This window comes from Rhagoletis zephyria, unplaced genomic scaffold, assembly GCF_001687245.7.
Source record: "Rhagoletis zephyria isolate East Lansing unplaced genomic scaffold, Rhagoletis_zephyria_1.1 Rzeph_scaffold_00112, whole genome shotgun sequence".
In the NCBI taxonomy this organism is placed as follows: Eukaryota; Metazoa; Arthropoda; class Insecta; order Diptera; family Tephritidae; genus Rhagoletis; species Rhagoletis zephyria.
In genome coordinates this window covers 490,299-504,254 of record NW_016157196.1, presented here as the reverse complement: position 1 = coordinate 504,254, position 13,956 = coordinate 490,299, and the positions used below count along the sequence as shown (strand labels likewise).

General features: G+C 38.0%; 2 protein-coding genes across 5 annotated transcripts; both read left to right on the top strand.

Annotated features, from left to right (window-relative positions):
- Positions 1-309: 309 nt before the first annotated feature.
- On the top strand, positions 310-4,372 carry LOC108377959 (esterase B1-like). 4 transcript variants are annotated; one of them, XR_001849377.1, is made up of 6 exons: positions 310-608; positions 670-807; positions 864-1,078; positions 1,166-1,292; positions 1,349-3,025; positions 4,285-4,372. XR_001849377.1 is itself a non-coding variant. In XM_017634278.1 (6 exons), exons 1-6 carry the CDS (start codon positions 537-539, stop codon positions 2,531-2,533), a joined length of 1,686 nt encoding a protein of 561 aa, XP_017489767.1. In that variant the 5' UTR covers positions 310-536; the 3' UTR covers positions 2,534-3,233. The 4 variants fall into 4 exon arrangements, 3 of the variants coding, with proteins under 3 accessions (XP_017489767.1, XP_017489758.1, XP_017489752.1); XM_017634278.1 differs by lacking the exon at positions 4,285-4,372 and having other exon boundaries at positions 1,349-1,985; positions 2,037-3,233; XM_017634269.1 differs by lacking the exon at positions 4,285-4,372 and having other exon boundaries at positions 1,349-2,574; positions 2,628-3,233.
- LOC108377983 (esterase E4-like) lies at positions 4,003-7,843 on the top strand. Its single transcript, XM_017634288.1, has 4 exons — positions 4,003-4,456; positions 5,516-5,730; positions 5,996-6,122; positions 6,188-7,843. Exons 1-4 carry the CDS (start codon positions 4,262-4,264, stop codon positions 7,373-7,375), a joined length of 1,725 nt encoding a protein of 574 aa, XP_017489777.1. The 5' UTR covers positions 4,003-4,261; the 3' UTR covers positions 7,376-7,843.
- Positions 7,844-13,956: the final 6,113 nt, after the last annotated feature.

Sequence of the window (13,956 nt, the reverse complement as noted above, 5' to 3'; positions counted from 1 at the left end):
CTGAGCGAATTATGTTTCTAACGGAACTTTTGGGAGCCATTTCAATTTTTTGGTCAAAGTCACTTCTACTTTTTGTTCAATTGAAAAACTGGAATGACGGTTTAATGTACTAGAGATGTCAGTTTTCAAAAAAAATTGAGGCATCGATACATCGACTATTTATACATCGAGTGGAAAATTTTCGATGCATCGAAGCAAAACATCAATATTTTCGATACATCGATGTTTTTCTGACATCCCTATAAGAAACCCTACGAAAAATTGTTGTTGCAACAGAGAACGTAAATAAATATACGTTCCCTGGTTGCAACGTGCGAGCTCATCTGGTGGGAATCGTTGCCCAAAAAGATTCAGTTTGTTATCAGTGATAGTGATAATAGAAAATACTACTTGTGCAAGTAATAGTGTGGAATAACGCATAAGCATATCAACGTATATATGTTGTAGGTCTATGATAAAGTAAACTTACGGGGCAGACCTTGGTGGACTTCGCGCTTTGTCTTCTGTTTCTGTATCCGGTTTTTAGTTTTTGCGCAATGTTGTCGAGATTTTCCCCTTTCAATGCCAGACGTCTACAAAACAGTGCTTTACGATATATAAGTAGAATGGTACATATTAATAACTAGTCAGCTGTACTTAGTTTAACTTATTTATACTAATTCTTTACAGGCATCATCATCGGTCAAAGTGCAAGTACGTCAAGGTGTTGTGGTTGGACGAGATGGGCTTCTGCCAAACGGAGAACCATATCATAGCTTTCAAGGTGTACCCTATGCAGTGCCTCCGCTTGGTGAATTGCGTTTTAGAGTAAGTGGCTAATATTTACTTAAATATATTTAAACAAAATTTATACATTTTTCCAGTCACCTGTGGCTTTGGAACGCTTTGATACGCCCTCTCTAGATTGTACGCGGGAAAAGGAACCATGCCATCAACGAGATCCTATGACAAATAATATTATAGGCACAGAAGATTGCCTGCACCTCAATGTATACGCACCAGCAAAGCGCACTGCCAGACCACTGCCAGTTATGGTGTGGCTACATGGCGGCGGATTTTTCTTTGGCTCAAGCAAAAAGCAAGTGAATTCCATATAGACGAATATGGCGACTTTGACAAAGAGCAGCAAAATAAATTTAACATCATCTTAAATCTTTATTTGCAGCATATTGCCGTTAAGTTTAATGTGTGAGGATGTAATTGTAGTGACACTAAATTATCGTTTAGGTGCTTGGGGTTTTTTATGCCTACCCGAGGAGGGTATTTGGGGTAGTGCCGGTTTGAAAGATCAGGTATTCAAGTTTTTATTCCATGCTCATATTTTGGTTTATGACTTTTGTTTAACTAGCGGCTAGCTCTGCAGTGGATTCACGAGAACATCGCTCACTTTAATGGCGACCCTAATAATGTTACCTTGTTCGGTGAAAGCGCTGGCGCTGCATCTGTTCACTTGCACACAATGGCTCCCCATGCAAATAAACTCTTTCATAAAGCGATTATGCAAAGTGGCGCCGCTAATATGGAGTGGGTTTTCCAACTAACTCCACAAAACAAAGTGCGTGGCCTTTGCGAATTGTTGGGCTGCCAATCACGCGATACGCGGGATATGCTAAACTTCTTACAATCGCACGAAAAAGTAACCCCGCTGAATGTTCTTGCTAATACGTTGCCTCTGCTTTCTTCAGATGAACGTCGCCGTGGCTTGCCCCTCCCTTTCGGACCTGTCGTTGAAGATCAAAGCAGTTCTGATAGATTTATCAGCATGCCAGTAATGGAACGTATGCGAAAAAAAGATACCCTGGCCATGCCAATTATAATGGGCTACAATTCTGCTGAAGGCATTATGATGCTGATAAATGCTATACGTAAAATCGAGGATATAGATCAAGATTTGTCTCGCTTTGTACCTCGTAACATTCCACTGCATACGGATCACAATGATATACAGTATTTAGCACAAAAGTTACGCGACTTTTATTTTAATGGTAAAAATATCACGCACGAGCAATTTGATGCCATGACTAATTTATTGACAGACTACCATTTCATGGTGGACACGCAGCTGGCTTTGAAATTGCAGCTGGAACACCAGCCTCGCGCACCCATCTTTTTTTATAGGTATGATTATTGTGGTGGACGGGATCTATATAAACGATTTTTCCAGTTGGAGCAGATACCTGGCGCTTGTCATGGAGACGAATTACATTACCTTTTCCAAACGCCAGGTGTTGACCCCAGAAAATTTGAGGAATGCGACAGGCAAAACATTAAACGTCTTAGCGCACTCTGGGCTAACTTTGCGCGTCATAATATGCCCACTCCACCAGAAAGTCCTTTTACCAAAGAGTTGGGCTGTATTTGGACTCCGCTAAAGAGACCAAATAAGGATGAGGACTTTGGTTTGGATTGCTTCATTATTGATAGGGAATGTAGAATGCAACGTGGTCCCGACAAGGATCGTATGGATTTCTGGCATGAAATATATCGAAATTATCCACCGTTGGACTACTCGCGGATGAGCGCAAAGTTGTAATTAACTAAAGCTGTTCTAAAAACTAAACCATTCACCAAAAGATGCTATTGGATTTAACTAAAGCTGTTTTAAAAACTAAACCATTCACCAAAAGATGCTATTGGATTTAACTAAAGCTGTTTTAAAAACTAAACCATTCACCAAAAGATGCTATTGGATTTAACTAAAGCTGTTTTAAAAACTAAACCATTCACCAAAAGATGCTATTGGATTTAACTAAAGCTGTTTTAAAAACTAAACCATTCACCAAAAGATGCTATTGGATTTAACTAAAGCTGTTTTAAAAACTAAACCATTCACCAAAAGATGCTATTGGATTTAACTAAAGCTGTTTTAAAAACTAAACCATTCACCAAAAGATGCTATTGGATTTAACTAAAGCTGTTTTAAAAACTAAACCATTCACCAAAAGATGCTATTGGATTTAACTAAAGCTGTTTTAAAAACTAAACCATTCACCAAAAGATGCTATTGGATTTAATTGGTAATTAAGTACGTGAAAATACTCATCCTTTTTTTTCATTTCATAGTAAGTTTTTGTACATACATATTAGATAATACGAGGGAATATTTAATTTAAATAAAGAAACGGACTAATATACTTGCCTTGATTCTCGTAATTATTTATTTACGCCTCAATTATTGAATCCACTATAGAAAACAACGAATCCGAATACTTTCCACGAATGCATTCAGGTGTCTTTTTTTAAGGACTTGTAATATACTGATATTCATGGCTTTAAAAAGATTTCTGTTTGATATTATACATCCTTTTTAGAACTTGTAAAAATTCTTCTTTGATATTTCCCATTGATAAGTCCCATTTTAAATGCATTATAGGAGAGGAAAAACACTTGTTATAGCTACTTTCTTCAAGTATTTCGCAAAAAATTTAATACAACATTTGGCTGTTTAAGTCAAAGGAAAACTCTACACGAATCAGAGAGATTCGATCTTTATTCAAAGATTTCGTACTACCTTTTGCTGCTTCTTTTTGACTTAGCCAATTTTTCTTTCATTGAATGTAAACGAGTATAGATAAAACAAGCACCTTTATCCTAAAAAAAAAAAACATTTTTAATTTCTCTAACCTGTATCAAAATATGAGTTTTCTTTAAAAAGTGGACTTAGCAACTTTTCACTCTAAGCTAGCGAAATATTCTTTAAGATTGTGGTTGATTCCTGTGTTAAAGCTTTATCTTATCAATTAGTTTGGAATGAAATAAAAAGAATGTCAAGGATATTGCTTTTTATTTTCTGCTTAGAAAATACAAGAGCTTCTTGTATTATCCGTTCGGATATCCGGCTACTATCCTTCAGTTGTGCCATCCGGATATCCGTTAATAGCCGTTCATTTTGTATTCATAATCTTCCTTCGTTCATTTCGAAAAGACATGAGCAAGTTGCAAGTAAGTCTTTAACAAACACACCCAAAGATTTTGTTTTATTTTCCTCCACTAAAATGAAAATCATATTAAAAGGGAAACGATCATACTTAGTTGTGTTTGTTTGTAAACAAAAAGTAGTGCGAGAAGTTTCTGCTGATAAGAATGATAGCAAAATGCGAAAAGGAAATAGAAATAAATAGAATGTGTAAATTAGTTTGGCGTAAAGTGAATTAATAAATACTAAAAAGCAAGAATTATTAATGTGATACTTTGCGCATTCACAAACCACACACTTTCTAGCACTAAAAACTAGTTGTCCAGCAATTTCTTAATTAAAAAGATGTTAAACCGTTTTACGTCTAGGTCTAAGGGCATACGAAGCAGTTCCTTGAGATTCTGTAGCCAAAAAATACTAAGATCGGTGCGTCAAGGTGTTGTTGCTGGACGAGAGGAGCACTTATCCAGTGGGATCAAATACTATTGCTTTCAAGGAGTACCCTATGCAGTTCCACCAATTGGGGAATTACGATTCAAGGTAAAAGATTATTGTTTTCAGGGGTGGGGTTTAGTACCGCTCACAACTATTTCTGGCTATTCCGTCCAAATGGGTGGCCCGATCCAAAAAAAAATTTCACACACTTGTAGTCAAGGGTCCACGCAATATTTTAACACTCACTTTTGTAAATTTTGGTTACTAATTTATTTACAAATTGGGTTTGAAATATGCCCTTTTTTGTAAAATTCGGAAATTAGCGTACATTTATCACTCCTATTCTGCTTAAATTAGCCACTTTACCAATATATTTTTGTATTCCCCTTCACTTTACACTTTACTTGATTTGTTATAACTTGCTTTACGACTTTAATATTAACCAATTCATCACAATTCATTAAATAAAAACACCTTCAAAATCACGCGTCTGACTTTGGTTGCATATGCAAATTAAATGGCGGAGTTCAGCTGTCAAACTCCAAAATATGCAAAAGAATGAGAGACAAAAGAAGATAGGATATAACCCAGTAAGCATTAAAAATATACAAAGGTGTTCTCTGCAAAAGGTGTTCAGCTCCTTTTCTTCGCAAAACAGAAAGGAGAATTCTACTGCCTGAGGGTTATAATCCCTAAGTGCGGCCGAAGGCCGCTTACGTAGAAAGGAATTCTACGCAAAAATACATTTGTTAAAAAGAACATTTTTTTTTATAAAAACTGTTTTTTTTTCTATTTTTAATTAACTTTTTATTCTTTATTCAAAATCCCCCCATATCTAATTTGGCATAATTTCTTTTATTAAAAAATCCCACGGTTTCTGTTAGTTGGGTCATATTCCACTTCAAACTGCTCAGTTTGCCTAAGAAAAATCCGTTTTTCCCCCTTTTTCAAACGGTTCCCTAGGTGCCTGTGGGAGGAGTCCAAGGGAGGGGTTCCCCTTTTTAGAAAGCGGCTACTGTCTCCTTTCTATTGGGGGGTGTTTTGGGGGCCCCGCCGCCTCCCCCTCCGCCCCCCACCCAAAAAACGGTGTGAGTGGTACTAAACATTTCCCGTTTTCAGTAATAAAGTACTATTTTTAAATAGTAATTATCGGAAATTTCTTAGTCACCAGAACCATTAGAACGCTTCGATCAACCACTGCTGGATTGTACACACTTAAGAGGCCCTTGTCACCAAAGGGAAGCAACAACAAGCAAAACTGTGGGGTCAGAGGATTGTCTTCACCTCAATATATATGTTCCAGCTAAATGTGCCGCTGAGCCAATGCCAGTTATGGTCTGGATACATGGCGGTGGATTCATTGCAGACACTGGTAATAAGTAAGTATGTAATTTGTGTGAATGCGATAATTTCTGATCTATTCAAAATAAGAGAATTATCAACCCTACAAAGGTAAAGCTATTTAAAACTCGTTCAATTAGCTCACAGTTTTCCAATGCAAAAATAAGGTTTTGTATTTTAATTGAAAAACTCATACGTACCGTAATCCTATTCATCTTATGGCATACAGCTTTGTAAAAATGACCTTTGAATATGTATGTATATATGTATGTAAGCTATTTTACAATTTGCAATACATTCTAGGTACCTGCCTCTTAGTCTTTTGCACGAGGGCGTCATTGTCGTTACATTAAATTATCGCTTAGGTGCCTGGGGTTTTTTGTGTCTGCCTGAGGCGGAAATTTGGGGAAATGTTGGTTTAAAAGATCAGGTAAAATACCTTTCATCAACAAGACATATAAAAAGATAATTTTATGACTTTCTCTATAAACATAGCGCCTTGCTTTACAATGGATAAATGAGAATATCAAAAGCTTCAATGGTGACCCCAATAATGTAACACTTTTCGGGGAAAGTGCTGGTGCTACAAGCATTCACATGCACACATTTGCATCGCATGCAGGCAAATTGTTCCATAAAGTAATCATGCAAAGTGGCACCGCCAACATGGAGTGGGTATTTCAACGTCAGCCAAGCGTAAAAGTACGTCGCTTATGTGAATTGCTCGGTTGTTCATCAACGGATCCAAAGGAAATGTTTGAGTTCTTACAGTCTCCCGAAAAAGTAACTCCAGAGGCAGTTTTAAGCAAGACTCTATCTTTACTTTTACCCGATGAACGACGCCGCGGTCCACCTTTCCCACTACGGCCTGTACTCGAAGATACGAATAGTCCAGATGCCTTTATTAGCATGCCAGTTTTGAAACAAATGCGCAGGCACGATACGTGTGCCATACCCACAATAATCGGCTACAATTCAGCTGAGGGCCTTACACTATTAAAACATTCTGTTAAGCAAATCGAGAAGGTCGACCAAGACCTTGAACGTTTTGTACCTCGCAACATCCCACTATCTATCGATCATCCGGAAATAAGCGCACTGGCACAACAAATTCGTAAATTCTTTTTTGGTGGTCAGAGAATTACAAAGGAGCATCTACCAGGCTTATGTAATTTAATAACGGATTATCACTTTCTAGTCGATATATACTTTGCCACAAAAATGCATCCGATCTATCGGCCAGGTGCTCCACTCTACGTCTATCGTTTCGACTACACGGGCGGACGTGATTTTTACAAACGTTTATTCAATTTTGAACACCTCAGTGGCGCTTGTCATGCAGATGAACTACACTACCTCTTTCAAACTCCAAATGATGATCTCAGCACATTTGCAGAGGATGACGCACAAATCACCAAAAGACTCAGTGAAATGTGGGCCAACTTTGCTCGTTATGGGGAACCAACTCCACAAAACAGTAACATTGCAAACGAACTCGGTTTTATGTGGACCTCTGTAAAGAAATCAACAGGACAAAAAGAGTGCAAAAATTTAGATTATTTCATCATTGATCGAAAATGTAGCATGCGCCAGGAGCCTGATAGGGATCGCATGGAATTCTGGGAGGAAATATATCGGAAATTTCCTCCATTAGACTATTCGTTATTGAATGCGAAACGCTAACTGTTGACAGTTACATACAAGTGTTTTAAAAGTTCATACTAAATAACTGTGGTCATAAGCAATAACCGCCTAAGTCGACTTAACCCTAATCTCCTAAATTTAAAAATTTACACAGATCCTAAAGTGAGACTCTGAGGCTCATATGTGGAAAACGGTTGAAACGCATAATTTTAGTCTTTGCTTCTTACTTTTATTGATGCAGTAACGAATCCAAAAGCATTTTTTCTTGTTAAGAAAGTTTTGAAGTGAATACATAGCATTAAAAAATATAATTTTAGTTCATAAAGCAGTTGAGAAATAATTATGAATTACATTTTTCACAAATTTTTGTAGTTGTAGAATGTTCATTACAAACATTTTGATTGCATTTGTTACAAATTTGTTTTTGCAGTTTAGATTTTTTTGCTGGACAAAGATGACAGCGTTTTCGTTTTAAGGTACCAGAAGAACATGGTTGCGAATCAACAAGTGATGATGACTTTTTGTCCAAATATCACATGAAGCAATACCAGCAGCATCAACTAAATTCATGAAAAAGGCAAGAGGCCATCTATTACACTTGCGCTTGATCATATATTCGTGAATTAGTTGATCCAATGTGTCCACGCCCCCTTTGGTTTTATTGTAAAATGTATTGATCTCCGAAATTCGTTTTCCTTGTTCTTCAAAGACGTTAGCATCATGATGCATAGTTGACATGAATATAACTGATTTTCTTGGCATTAGAAGCAATCGTTAAATGCTTTTGAAAACCGAGCATTATTGAATTAATCTCACGCGACTTGTTCGGCAAAAATTCTGGTGGAATACAGGGCTCGAATCGTAACATACGATAGCGTACCACTCGTCACGTAAAAACACATTTTTCGGATTATGACTCACGTGAACGTACTCATCCTGCTGATTCAATCATTTTACAGCTCTGCTATACACCACTCAAAAAAAATTAAAGTTAAATAAAGAGGCTATCAAGCAACCATTTGGGTTTTTTACTGTCGAAGCCAGATACATTTTCGTAGACCTTACAACTCGTGGGCCCCCATATTTTTTTCATGCCAACGTAGACCCCCACGGTTAATTTCGATCCCTGAGAGCTCAGTGTTTGTTCAGAAGTGCGAGCCAAAATGCTTCATCTTGAAAGCTGATATAAAAGGATCAGTAGAAATTCCAAATTTTGCCGCATGAATACCCATCGCACAATGGCCTGTAAGAACCCCCATCACTAGCCCGTGAGAGTCAACGTGTTTTTCGACACCTTTAAGAGGTAACGATGGGCCACTCATGTCTTGCGCTACAAAAGGTATTTTAAACTGCCCTATAAAAACATTTGCTGCAGCAGAGAAACGTTTTATTTTCCTTTTTATGTCACAAAGGGTTCCGGTCTCGTGCAATTCTGTCTGCAATATCCGCAGGTGCCGTGTTCCACATACGTTAAGCGCCAGTGTAGGTGTGGTTCCTAATGGTCCGTTGATTCCTGTTTTTAAGTGTAGCCTTCTCTAGTGAGTTCCACCAGATAAGGCTTAAATCTGGTTTCCTAGAGCTAATGAATTAATTTGGGAGAGACCTCACCTTTTATCGAAAGCTCCCCTATAGCAGTACAAGGCAACCGACACGTTTCTTACCCTTTCCTCAATGGTAGGCTTCCACGACAGCCGCCGTTGATCACCCACCTAGCAGATCAAAAAGGGTTTATAGAAATCGTCCCTTAACCGTCCCCCATCAACCCTTAATCATTTACATAGGCGATCACCCGACATATCACTTTTTCCAGTTCCTCTAGAAGGTCGTTTACAACCGCAATCCAGAGCAGGAGAGAGAGAACAACACATTGGGGAGTGCTCCTATTGACTCTGCGCTGAGTGCATGCGCTCTCCCACTCCCACACGTTTCTTATATAAAGGTCTATCAGTCTCTCTAGAGTTTTTAGCAAATGTGCCTGGTCCTCACGCAGTTCGCATAAAAAGGATCCAACGAATTGCACGACACCTTCTGAGCCCTTTGCAGCTGCGCAGGTATGATGCCATCAGTCACCTGCGACTATAATGGTTTGAACGAATTTATCGCCCAGGCCATGTGACGATCGTCCAGAAGATCGGAGAACTACAGGACCTGAAGTACAAAATATCGCAAAGAAGTACATTTGACTGTACTTCGAAGTACGAAGAACGAAGTACAAGAGCGAAAAAAGAAGTACTGTACTTTCGAAAGAAGTACGGCGGGTCACATTAGTTATGTGACCAAAGTTGTGCACAAGTGCGCTCGGGTATAATAAACAACCAACCACTAAGGATGCTAATGAGTTTAGCGAAACGTCGGCCAATAATAGTGGAATAACTTTGTTTTATTTTGCACTAAAGGATACAAGATCGGATAAGCCTATTTGAATTTGAAAATCTTTGTAATCCGAGGTCGCAGGTTCATATGCGAGTGATGAGAAGATGCGGTGATCTCCGATATAGCAGATATAACTGCTACCAAAATGTAAACTACTGCTGTTTTTCCACAAAAATTTTCATTAATAATGGCCTCAAGTTCTATCAAACTATTGAATGTCATCGATAACTATTATTTTGAGATTTATATTTTAAAGGTCTTACCATAATAATTGTTAGTGGGACACAATTGTTGAAGTCTTAAATGACGATGCTTATTCAGGACTATTTCAGGATTAGTTCGGGCTCGCTTTTGGTCTAAACTGGGATCACTTCCGGTCTAAAATGGGATCACTTCCGGAAGAGCCCGGGCCCTAGTCTGGGACCAGTTTGGCCTAACTCTGGCTGTCTTTTGAAACGGACACTGACATATTGTGCGTGAATTGGTCCCGAACTAAGCCTGAACTAATCCATAACGAATTGGTCCAAAACGAAATCTGAGCTGGTCCCAAACTTGGCCCGATCTCGTCCTAACCAGGACCATAACTACCACCAAATTGGACCCAAACTAGTCCTAAGCTTGGGCGGAGGCTCCATGCTCCATGCTATTGTATACAACCGTTTGAGTTTTGGGGGGATCCCCTTGTGTGGATTACGTTGGATACATCAAAATTTCAATCGGCGGGCATGTAAACAGACCCTGCGAGCTCTATAGGCTGGACGTTGAACAGCTCAATTTTTATTCCACCACCTCTGAGGCCTTTGTCGTATTTGAGCTGCATTTTTCCTTAGGGTTGGTGAAAGATTTTGCTCCCCTTGTATGGAAGGGTATGTGGTTCGTCGCTACACATGATGTACTTATATTTCTCTTCCTAAACGCGACCAGATTACCATCCCTGTTTCTGTTCTCTGTTAAAGTTTCAACCCGAAAACTTACTAATTATTTTCTATAACTTCAGATGTAATGCAGTCAGGTCTATGAGAATATTTGCGAGCTTTTAGTTCTTTTCGTAAAACCTGTTCGTCTAACACACCTCTTTTTCGGTTCGATCAAGCCGAAATTGAGACCTTTCTTACGGTTGGACTCGATGAAAACCACCAGCACATACCAAAAATTCTTTATATTTTTTGACTTTGGGTATCCAACCGATCACAGCCCTATGCTCTCTAATATGCACTGGATTGACTTGACGTCGACGGAACGCTGTCTTTGTATTGAATACTAAGAGTATTACGAATGATTGTTTCTTATTACCTGGTGCTTGGTACAACAGCCCTTGGTCGGGAAATCTTCGAGTAATTACGGTATATACCGTGAGTACGGGGACCAGACTTGCCAGAAAGCCGACTGATGTCGACCGAACACCACCTGTGCAGGGGGCATCAATGCACAACTTAATGTCTCTGGCTGGCTGCTACTGCAAGGCGCATCCAAACAGTCACTTGCTTGAGACAAAGCCTCACAGATACGTCTGAAGCATCTCCTAGAATTCACGGACGCGATCCAGACACACATGACGCAACAACTGGACCCGGCGGAGAATCTGTCAGCATCTTCAGAGACTCTCTTCCCATGAAAGCTGTTATTGGAGCCTTGGAAGGAAGAGTTTCAGCTGTCGCGAGATACCCGCGGCTGATCTTATAATTATCCGGGCTCGAGCCCGACATACCAAACTTATGTCCGACTTGGAAAGGTTTCCTCCACAACACTAACCACCTTTTCAACTGCCCATTAACACCCCCTCCTTTTGGTCCAACCCTGTCGGAATACCACGTTTCCAAAGCCTACCATTAGTAGAGCTTCACAACAATTGTTGGGTTAGCCGATTTATGCAAGGCTTAGTAGTGCAGCTACAACAAAAAAAAAAGACGAAACATTCACCATCTCACGATTGTCGGTTTATTTTGCCTAGTCGACAAGGAAAATCTCGGGACAGGTTTATACTTAAGCGCACCTCAAAACATTAAATGGTTAGGAGGCAACTTGCAGCTACAAAAACGATCACATAAAAGGACGACAACAATCACATCAAAAACTACAATTATGGCCATGACGAGGATATTCTTGTTGTTGTTGTTGTTGTAACATACACATTCCCCAAAGAGGTTTTGGGGAGTGACCTTGGAGTGATAGTCCTTGGCCAGGTATAAATCCTGGGTGGTTCCGGTGACGTATCCTTGACACGGATATTCGGATGTATTCCTGTTGACGCTGTCTTTTGATAACGTAATAGAAACGATAATTTAGCATCAGCGTTGGCAATATCGACATTTATCGGAAATATAACGGTATTCTCCATTTTTAAATAAAGATATTCAGGGCTATCACAAAATCCATCGTAATCCGATTTTTCTTGAATTCTACGAAAATGCAATCCTGGAATTCGAATAGCTGCGAGCGTAGCGTATACTTTGAATACACGAGCTCGTGGCGATTCCGATTCATTGATCGCTTTTCCGTAGATTTCACGAAAAATCGGACTACGATGGATTCTGTGATAGCCACCAGTAACGGTGTAGAAACATCATTATCTCATTGTGAATTTAGGCCAGCGGGATTAGGCCCGATTAATAACGGTTATTGCAAGTAAATATGACATGAATATGGATGCGCTCAGAAATGCATCAAGTCAAATCATCAGTATCTTTTATTTCTAAACTATTATTGATGGAAATGTCTTATCTGCGCAAATAAGTTCAAATTCGGATTTTAACCGTGGTGCGCATATTTGACATTTTCATTAATTATAGTTTAGAAAGAACACGAGACTGATGCTTTGGCGTGACGCATTTCTGAACGCACTCTATATTAGATTGAAACGGGGAAAAATTTATTAACCACAAAAGCAAGCATCCAAAATTCAAAATCGTCCGAAATAATCGTACCCTGTTCCTCAAGTGGAGATAAAACTTTGATCCAAAAGTAGCGGGGAATTATTTACTTCCGAGGCAAGTAGTATATTCTCTAGTTATTTATTTCTTTTTCATTTATTTGACTAGTTCATTCGCTTAGAAACTAACAAAAATAAAAGAATTTGCTTACATATAATATAAAAAATATGGAAACTTAAATTATTATTTATGACAAATAACCGAATACATACATATATAAAACGCGTTATTCTAGTGAATTTTGCTGCCGAAGTGCTCAATGTACGATCGGTTATTATTCGAAAAGACTTGAGACTAAATTAAAAATTAACATTCTTCATTTTCTTAATAAAATATGTATGTATTTTTGTAATGCAAGTTTGAGTGTTTAAAGTTATTTGGCTTTGATTCATTTATTATGTATGTAGGTATATTGGATTTTACTTGATTTTAATTGAAATGTTTTTGTTGACAAATATTTAAAGTTGCATGACACGATTTGGATTTAATGGAATCGAGTTAAATTTGTATTGTTTGTCGTGAAGCGTATAAACGAAACGCGTACAAAAACTTATATTTAATCATATGCACATACACAATAATACATACATATATATTACATATACATACATACATATGCAAATTGAAAATTGCAAAAAATACTATTTGCTATTTCGAGTTTCTGGTCAACTTACTCATACACTTAAATTAGCTACTATGCGTACAATTCATACATACAGACATTTAATCTAACAAGGATTACACAGAATAATTATGATTTTTAATGCTCTTATTAATTTACGCTTTTTATTTTTTGTTTATTGAAATATTTGTTGCGCCGCACTCCTACAAACTGCAATTTATTTCGCGTACATTTATATAGAATTCTTATAGACTTAGTAGGAGTACATACATGTAAGCGTTTTTTAATGAATTCGAAATTTTATAGTATTTATATTTAAATTGCACAAAAAACACAACAAAAGTGGAATTACATACATAAGTTCGTTTCAATGTTTTAAAAAAATAAAATAAAATAAAAAAAAGTAAACATTGGGTGAAAGGCTCAAGACAGCGCCGCTTCGAAGCTTAGAATAAAAAATGATTGAAGTGTGACCTAATTAGTATCAAAATTTTGTCAAATTTCTTCTTTCTATACTTCAAAGAAATTGAGGGAGCGTAGTATTGTATTATTACACCTCCCTATTACAGTTGGTATGGTCCGGATTTACATACTTTTATTCGGTCATGAATTGTCACTTGAGCAAAAAGGAATGGACATGAGGCAGATTTAAACTAAATTCACTTGGAATTGAATTGTAGAACCTGCCTAAATGT